This window comes from Nannospalax galili, unplaced genomic scaffold (assembly GCF_000622305.1).
Source record: "Nannospalax galili isolate Female #2095 unplaced genomic scaffold, S.galili_v1.0 scaffold1129, whole genome shotgun sequence".
NCBI classification, from domain to species: Eukaryota; Metazoa; Chordata; class Mammalia; order Rodentia; family Spalacidae; genus Nannospalax; species Nannospalax galili.
In genome coordinates this window covers 158,681-168,027 of record NW_008359461.1, presented here as the reverse complement: position 1 = coordinate 168,027, position 9,347 = coordinate 158,681, and the positions used below count along the sequence as shown (strand labels likewise).

At 43.8% G+C, this 9,347-nt stretch overlaps 1 protein-coding gene across 1 annotated transcript in view; it reads right to left on the bottom strand.

The window, feature by feature from the left end:
* Positions 1 to 3,157: 3,157 nt before the first annotated feature.
* Positions 3,158 to 9,347, bottom strand: part of Ttc9 (tetratricopeptide repeat domain 9) — a 41,659-nt gene continuing 35,469 nt past the window's right edge. The window contains exon 3 of the mRNA XM_008823210.3: positions 3,158 to 7,104. Within this exon, the coding sequence (XP_008821432.1) occupies positions 7,025 to 7,104 (80 nt within the window). The 3' untranslated portion in view covers positions 3,158 to 7,024. The remainder of the gene's footprint in view (positions 7,105 to 9,347) is intronic.

Here is a 9,347-nt window from a genome sequence, read left to right as displayed (position 1 = left end):
AATGAGACACATCCAAAGTGCTTGTGATGTTATGATCTGGAGCTACATGTTGTGAAACTTCGTGCAGAATTCTCCCCTCTTATGGAAAGTATCCAGAGGCCAGAGGTCGACGTTGGGTGTCTTCCTCTTTCACTCTCCACCTTAGTTTTTGAGACAGGGTCTCTCACTGAACCTGGACCTCACTGATTTAGCTAGACTGGCTGGCCAGCAAGCCCAGGGATCCTCCTGTCTCTACCTCTCTAGAGCTAGAATTAAAGGCATGCAGCATAGTGCTCAGTTTTTTTCATGGTTGCTGAGGATCTGAACTCAGGTCTTCATACATGCGCTTTACTGACTAAGCTATCTTCCCAGCCTTGGAAAACATGTTCTAATGAACTTTGAAATCACTCAGAGAGAACACAGGTAGCCACATGAAGGACTTGACCAGATACAACTGCAGGGTCTTTTGTGATTTAGTTCTCAGACCTAAAAAAATGTAGCAAAAATGGTATTGCTTAAGGCTGGTCATGAGAAACTGGGACAAAGATAGGAAGATAGTTCATGACGATGGTCTCACATCTTTTTAAGGTTATAGCCAGGAAAGGTGAAGTGAGATTGTCAGTGAGCCTGGTCTGAAGTTTATGCATCTCTCCTTCACCTAGCTGGCTGCCCAACACAAAATCTTCCAACTCTCTCAGGATTGATATAGCTGTTCCTTTGCATACGTGCCCAGGTGTCTTTGGTACTGCTTACTTTGCTTTCTTTCCTGTAAACTGCAAGTGTTTCCGGCAGAGGTGATACCGTAGTAACCACTGAACCCTCTTCTAAAGAGCATGCAGAGGTAAATACGGAGTGAAGAATGAAAACAATGTCCCCTCTTTCTTTAGAACAAAACACATCTACAGCATTAAAATATGTGTTTCTTAAGTGTGGGGCTTTGTAAGTATATTTTAGGTTATCAGAAGGAGTCTTGTCTGGTTTTAGGAAACTGGCTTGACTGAATTCCAGTTTTGCCCCAACTATTTTAAGCTGTGTGACCTTGAACAGGTCATCAGACTGACTGGATTTAACAAGTCACCTGTATGAGGGGAGGATAGAGCTATTTCACCTCAAGCTTCCTTCCACTCCTAACATTCTTGAGACTTTGAAAACAGAGCAAGTCTAGGGTTCAAATGTAGGCCTCCTCCCAGAAAAGCTATTCAACAGCAGCTGAGACCCAACCATTTACAGAGGCCTCTGCCTCCTCTCCCTCTTCTATGTCTTAGCAAATATTAATAGCCAAAGGCCTTGCTGAGTGTGGTTTTTAATAGAATCCAATTTCAGTCCATTTAGAGTGGGACTTTTCATGCTGACTCGGTAATTTGAACTATGCCATGCCTGACCGACGGAGCGCATTTTCCCTGCCTCCACAGACTGCCCTGGGCTTGTGTGGTGTTGGGAGCAGGGAATGTAGCATCTTAATCAAAGCAGCTGCAGATCAGCTGTTTGACTACATAACGGTCATGTGATGGAGATATCAAGGGCACTGGAGGGAGAGTGGGCAATTTCCCCTCTGTTTCCTAACAGTTGCTTTCTCCTTGTGGCTCAGAGGCTCCTGGCCCCTGGGTGAATTGTCACGAAGAAAACTGTCACTCTTTCCACATGACTGGAGGGAAGCTAGTTCTGAAAGTTTAGAGTGTTTCCCATTGATTACTATGGAGTCTCTGTGATGCTTGCAGAGGCCACGAGGGTGCTCCAAGCATGTGGCTCTGCGTGGGGCTTCCTCTGTCCCGTACCTACCCTCCCAAGCACTTCTGCTGTTTGACCAGTTAACCAAGTGCTTGTTGGCAGTTCCCTTCCATTTAGAGTGCAGAGTTGGGAATAGGGAAAACAAGCAAAGAGGTATTAGCACATTATAAATGAGGAAACTGAGGCTGAAAAGGGTGGGGGAAGGAGTCATTGTTTATTCTGTGTATACTCTGCATTAGGCATCAGCTGAGAGCCATTTATTTCCTAATCATCACAACACCCTTTTATGTAAGAAAATGAGAGCCAGAAAGTTAAGTAACTACCCCAGAGTCACATGGCTAGTGGTTAAGTGGGACCTCAGATAAAGTTCCATCTGTCCACTCCGAAAGGTCACATGGTTTGAAGTGATGGAGTCAAGTGTGTGCTGAAGAGGGTATGCTGGTCTACTTCCATGCCTGCTCATCAGAAACCCTCCTGAACATTCTGAAAACCATAATGCCTTGAGCATTATCACTGTGACTCTGATGCATCAGGTCTGAGGCAGAGCTTGAGATTATGTACTTTTAAAAAGCTCTTGCAAGTGCCTTTGGTGTTTTTAAAGCAGCGGCTGCAGCACATAGCTTCTCTGCTGACCCAAGTCTCCCAGGAAATTTTCAGTTCTCAGAAGCACAGATCCAGCCCTGCCCTGCATTTACCACAAGCAACATTTGCCACTGAATTCATTGTTCATCCATTTCAGGCTCAACGCTCAGCAGCTTTTGAGCACCTACGGTGTTAGATATTCTGGCTGCAGAGATGTATAAATCAAAGTGCTTACTTTGGGGGAACATCCAGGCAGTGGGAGAGGTGACTGTGGAGAGCGCATTCTGATCAGTTGTTTCGAACACTAGACACAGGACTGTGTTGCTTCAGGAACACAGACTAAAGTTTGGAGCAGTGATCACAGGTCAACACTTAAGACAGTTACAGTGAAGAAGGGTGGGAAAGTGAGGAACTGCTAACAAGGCAAAGACCCAGCAAGTGCCGTGGACATGGCTCATCGGTTCAGGGCTATGGATACTTTGCAAAGAGAGCCAGGAGACAAGCCTGGCAAAGTTAGAGCGAGAAAGCAGTGGGAAGACTTTGAGTGTTCTATTATGGGATTTGATCTTTATCCTAAGAATGAAGAGAAGTGACAAAGCCTTGCTGAGCTGGGGAAGCACCCAATCAGACTGAGTTTTATAAGAGTCATGTGATAGACATGAGGGTATAAGATATAGGCAGGAAAAGCTAGGAACATAGGAACAAATTAATTGCAGAATTAGGAATTTATGTATGTAAAAAGCACCATAAATGAAATTTGAAAGCAAAGCACTTAGAAAGCATATCTGCAACATTTCTTGACAAAAATAATATTCTTAAGATTACAAATAGATAATAAACATATCAATATCAAATAAATAGAAAATTCACAAAGAAAGAAATACAAATGGTCCATAAGCATATGAAAATGTTATTCACCAATAACCAAAGAGAGTTAAAGTAACAAGTTGAAATATCATTGACACACTATTATTTGCCTTTGAATTGGTAAAGATTTGATAAGTAATAATATCCAGTGTTTGTTGGGGTCCAGAGGGCAGGACACTCTGGGGGATGCAAACAAGACAGTGTTTTGGTACAAACTTTTGTGGGGGGACATTGGCAACATGTATCAAAACCCTTAAAAGCAGCCAAGCAATTTCCTTCTTGGATTACATCGTAAGGGACCAGTCACAGATGTGTGCAAAATTTAGCAACAAGAATATGAGTTACAACATTATTTACAGTAAAGATTGTGAACAAGTGAAATAATCAGTATTTGGGGACAAGTTACAAAAGTAAGGTCCATTTATATAATGAAGATGCTACTGGAAAAATCTGAAAGACATGCAGAAAATGTTCCCGATAGATTAAATAAAGCAACGGAAGGAGGGGAAAAAAGGATCTGATATGTCACCACTTGTGAGTGATGAAATAATACATATACATATGCTTGAAATGTGTATCTCCGGAGGGGATGTACAAGAGACTAGAGGGAAACAAGCTGTTGGCAGACTGGGAGAAGAGTTACTTCCGACTACGGAGTTTTTGTCCTATTTGAATTCTGCATGTCTGTGCATACATTGCATATTCTAAAATATAAATATACATTTTGGAAAGTAAGTTATTAAAGAGTCTATACAGCATGATCATTTTTTTTTCATTAAAAAACAAACAAAAACCTGTGCATGTGTTCATACACATTTATACTAAAGAAAACCAAAATATATGCCAAAAGGATAAAAATGTGTTATCTTAGATGGTAGTGTGTTGGACTGAATTTCATCTTTTTCTTTCCTTCTTTTTTCCCCTAAATGTTCTATAACACACAGCGAGGCTCTCATAATTAAACAAAAAACATAAGCTTTGTCCCAAAGAGTTGATCACAAAAGTCCAAGCACATGACGATGCAGGTCAGATCCATGATTAGTGCTGTCTACATATGTGGTTCAACAGTGGCACCCACCAAGTGTGTAATTAGAGCACAGTCCTTGTTTTTTAAGGAGGCATGGAGAGAAGGAAGCTAAACAGCCATCTGAAGTCTCTGCTGGACAAATGCTCAGAGACTCAGCCCTCACGTCACCCAGTGTTAGCTAATGCCCCAGGAAGCTTACTTGGGGGATCATTAAGTCTGGGTTATAGTAAATGGAGTTTCCATAAGCAAATGTGTCTAAGTCACTAGATAAGCCAAAGGTTATACACTTGTTCTATGAGGTTCCAAGAGGTTGTCCTCACATAGTTGTGGTTTCAAAGCATTCTTTTCGGGATGGCAACAGTTTTATCCCCTTGTGTCCAGCCCTATCTTATTGTATCTGTTCAAGCACACCTTCTCTCCTGTCTCCCTATTGGGAGTAAGTACCCAGAATCCTTCCTGATGCATAAAGAACAAAGGGAGCTGCTGCTAGTCTGAACTCATTCTGCAGACCACCTCTGACTTCATCTTCATCCTTCAGATCCTAACAGTTTGTCAACTCACAAGCTCTGGGCTTAAAAAGGTAATGGTAGTGGTGGGGCATTGTGCATAGGCTTACGGTAGAGCTAAGAATAGTTTGGGGTTAGGGTTATAGGAAGCCATTTTGGAGGAAGAAGACAAAAGGATATGGCAGAAGTGAGGAACAGAGGTACAGAATGTGGCACCTGGGCTGGCTTTTTCCTTTTCCTCTTCTCCAGTGCAACTGTGGACCCCTGGGTATTTCTAGCACCTTCTTTTAGCCCCCATTAAAAGTTTGGGGAACTGTGTGAATATAACCCATGCTGTTGGCTGCTGGACCCTTAAAATGATTGGGTCTTGAAGTAGCAGAGCCTCTGCTTAAACAGATAACCTATAATTAACTCTGCGTGTCCCTGCAGTCTGTACCTATAATTGTGGTCCTTTCCCACTGCTGGCGATGGGGTGAGGAATGCCAGGTGGGCTGTTCAGATTCATGCTGGTCTCAGCAGCAAGTAGACCTGACAGACAGCACTGCTGGGCCTCAGCTGTCTTCTCCTGGCTGGTCTTTTCTGTCTTACTTATGTAAATATAAGAGTGGGGCCTGCTGATATGGTATATATTTTTCAACTTAATGCAAACTGTCCTGCCCTTGAACAGTTGTAACCACCCAACAAAGTAAGTACGTGGTAGTTAGAAGCTAGAGTTCTGGAGTCAGACAGATCTGGTTCACACCCTAGCCATGTCCTGTAAGGCCATGCAGATAGTTAATTTTTCTGGCTCTGTTTTCTTCATCATCACATGTTGACTAATATCTCACAGAGTAATTCTATGAAAGAAACAAGATTGTCCATGTAAGGATCTGAAGATAGTGCATTTAATAAATCCTAACTATTAATTATTGCATCTGTATATATTTTTTAATTTTATACAATATTTTCTCACTGTCACACAAAAAATACATGAAAGTGCTTCAAAAATGGTTAAGCATCATATAGATTAACGGTGTTGTTGGTAATAATCTCTTATGCATTTCTCAACTCTTCTGTTCCCTTGAAGACTGGGACGACAGCCCATATCCCGTGGCATACTGTACTGCGCTGGGGGAATGGTAAGCTCTCAGTAAATGTCTCTTGTTTGACTGAAGTAACACGGCATAGCCTAAAGAGCATAGATGTCAGGAGACTAGGCTGGGATCAGATTAGTTTAAGGCAGGAGAGTCAGTCTGCAGTTGTAATTTATTCATTCAACAAATATTTGTTGAACAAACTCTACATACTAGATATTGAGTTCACATAATTCTGTCAAAAACAAGTTCCGACAAAGCCAAGCCCCAGGGCGGTCTCCACAGTCCTAGCCCACTGCTGAAAGCACAGAGGCTGTTGCCAAAATGGTGTACAGTCCTGAACAAATGGCCAGTGGCTTTGGGGGAAGCTCTGTCCTGCTTAGCTGTGGGCAGCTCTGCTTGAGGGATGGGTAGGGAACAGAAATGAAGGAGTGGACTGCTTCCAACAGAAATGACAGGAACTGCTGCCTGTGAATTTATTTTTATTTACACTTAATTAGTCCACGGTCCAGGCCCCCAGCCTATACAAGGCTCTTTCTTTCCCTTAGGCGTCATCTCTCCCTCTTCTGTCACCTACACGGTCTGCTCTGCCCCCAACTGTTGGCCCATTTCACCCTGCCTTTCTGCTGTCACAGCTGCCTGCTGGCTGGGAGGCGGGGGAATGGTATGTGTGGTCACCAGAAGGCATTGAGAGTGGGCCTTAATGGCATGTGAATCCTGGCAGAGACTTGGACTTCCCCGAGAGAGAGAAGAAAGGATAGGTCAAGACAAGTGAGGCAGGTGGCAGGGGCTAAGGTGACTGAGGGAGTGGGAAACAGATTCAGTCTCAGCATTGGCTCAACCAATGCTTCTGTGCCTGTCTCGGCCCTGGACTTCTTTCAGTAGCCTCAAGATGCACTGGTCCATCAGGAAGGTGCAGAAGGGTCCAGACTGCAGGCTCCATGCCTGCTGTCTTTGGGTTGATGCACTGCCAAGCTCTGAAACACTGACCCAAATCAAAGCCACAATGCCATCTCAGTCCATGACAGTCCTTTCCAGCTGTCCTAGTCGCTGACCTGCTAGAGAAGAGGCTATGTCCATGCAGGCAGCTCACCACGTTCCAAGTGTGCTTCTCACCTTCTTGCACTGGAGTAGAGAGAGTTGGGGAGCAGGGGTACTGGAAGAACTGAGGAGAGAGGGACAGAGCCCAAGGTGGGGCTCTCCGACAGGGTGCCTGGAAGTCCCCAGTCAGGCATATGTGTGGCTTGTGAGAGGCTTCCTCGTTACATGGCTTCTTTCTCCCTCTGGGAGCATCTGCTGAGTTTCATCTCTGTCAGCTGGATATACCGAATCACATTGGTGTCTGTGAGAAGAGAAAACACATCTTAGGGACCACCCAGTGAGGGCAATGCTGGTGTCTTCTCAGAATGGAGCAAGATAAGGGCTTGAAGCTCAATGATAGGCTAGACTCATGCAGTCAAGGTCCCTTCTGCCTTTCCATAGTGCTGGCTGACAGAGCCAGTGTGAACTGGCCACTGTGACCCAGGGGTCAGGTGGGAGGGAAGAGGAGGAATTTCCCTCTATTTCCATACAGCAGTGGTCTCTATGTCAGCACAGCTAGCTCAAATTCTGCTTGGAACTTACCCCTAGGCAAGCGACCAACTTTTCTACCCTCATGTCTCACTTGCAAGAAACATTCACTTTTGAATGTCTACTTTGGAGTTTTTTAAATTATTATTTTTATTTTATGTGTGTGCATGTATTGCCTGCATGTAGGTAAGTGCACCCATGTCATGCAATGCCCGCAGAGGATAGAAGAGGCTGTTGGATCCCCTGGAACTGGAGTTACAGACAGTTGTTAGCTGCTGTGTGGGTGCTGGGATTTGAACCACGGTCTTCTGCAAGAACAGCCAGTGTTCTTTAGTAGCACATGCCTGTAAACCCCAGCAATCAGAGGCAGAAGGAGGAGGATCAACTCCAAGATCATCCTTGGCTACATAGTGAGTTTGATCTGCAAGAACAGCCAGTGTTCTTAACTGCTGAGCCATCCCTCCAGCCCCTGTGGGTTTTTCTTTTTTATTTAATTTAAAATATTGCTTAGAGCTGGGTGTAGTAGCACATGCCTGTAAACCCCAGCAATCGGAGGCAGAAGGAGGAGGATCAACTCCAAGATCATCCTTGGCTACATAGTAAGTTTAAGGCCAGACTGGGCTACATGAGATCCTGTCTCAAAAAACAGACCAAAAAATTTTATTTTGAAATTGCGGAGCAGGGGTGGGGGTGGGGGAGTGGGCAACGTGTCTCACTGTGTTGCCCAGGTTGGCCTCAAACTTCTGGGATCAAGTGATTCTCCTGCCTTAGCCTCCTGAGTGCCCAGCACTGCAGGTATGTTCCACTGTGCCTGACTGGTAGTTTTTAATCTTCTCGGTCTTCTCTAATTCTCACTACAATCTGCCAGATATGTTCTGATCCTCACTGTGACCAAAGGGAAGATTGGGGCCCTTTGGGGAGAGTAAGCAGGATGCCCACAGAGACACACGGTAATTGATGTGTCTGCCTCCAAAGCCTGATGCCTCTGGGGATGCTAATACTGTTTTCATAAAATCACTGTGAGGACCAGAATAGGGAAATCAAAAGGTGTTTAATACAGTGATCAATAAACATCAGTCAAATGTATTATTTTATTTAATTTAGAAGCTTAAAATGACTTCGTTCCATGCTCATTTTTGTTTTTATAAATAAATAGGGTCAGTCACTTCTCCACAACTGAAGCATTTCCTCCTAGTTCCAATCCTTACACTGAGTGAGTAGGGCACGACATACAACAATTAACAGAGCATAAGAATCACATTGATGCCTAGGATATCTATTCACACAAGTCAAAATGAATATTGTGTCATGCTTGAAAGCTCCAGGCACAGCTTCTAGAACAGTACTGGCATACGCCAGGTGCTCACAAAAATTCTGTTGGATGAGTCCAATTTTAATCCCAATGTCACTTACAATACAGTTGACAGAACAGTTTATGGAGAGAAAACAAGCCAACAATACGTAAAATAGAGAGGTGTTCTTTAAAAAGACAAAGAAAAAAGTATATGCTTGGACATTTAAAAATCGATATAAAGTTCTTAAAGATGGATTGGAAGAAGGGTTGTGATCTTTTTTAAAAAATATTTTATTTTGAGAGATGCTCCATAGTCCCCTGGAACTTAGTCAACCTTGGAGGGCAAGGAGCAAAAACTGCCCTTTAAGTCCCTTTGACCAAATTAGTATAGGCCTCAAAGTATGGCTGTTAAACATTCAAGAAGGTTAGTTCCACTCTCAAAATGTCCTCTAACCGTGGTGAGCCACCTGTCCTCTTGATCAAGGAGGCCATGGAGACACCACCAGATGGACTTGAACCAGTGTCCAGTCGAAAGAGGAGGGTCAACATAGAGAAACATTTCCTCTATGCTTCCAAGTGAAGCCATCCACGGTTGAGCAGGACCTTTGACTTATCATCACATAGATGGAACTGGTAGTGGAAAGGAGCCAGGGGCTCCTCCTAAGCCCGTGTGACCCCTGAAGAACAGATCCTCAAAAGACCTTATGAGTAAAAATAAATTC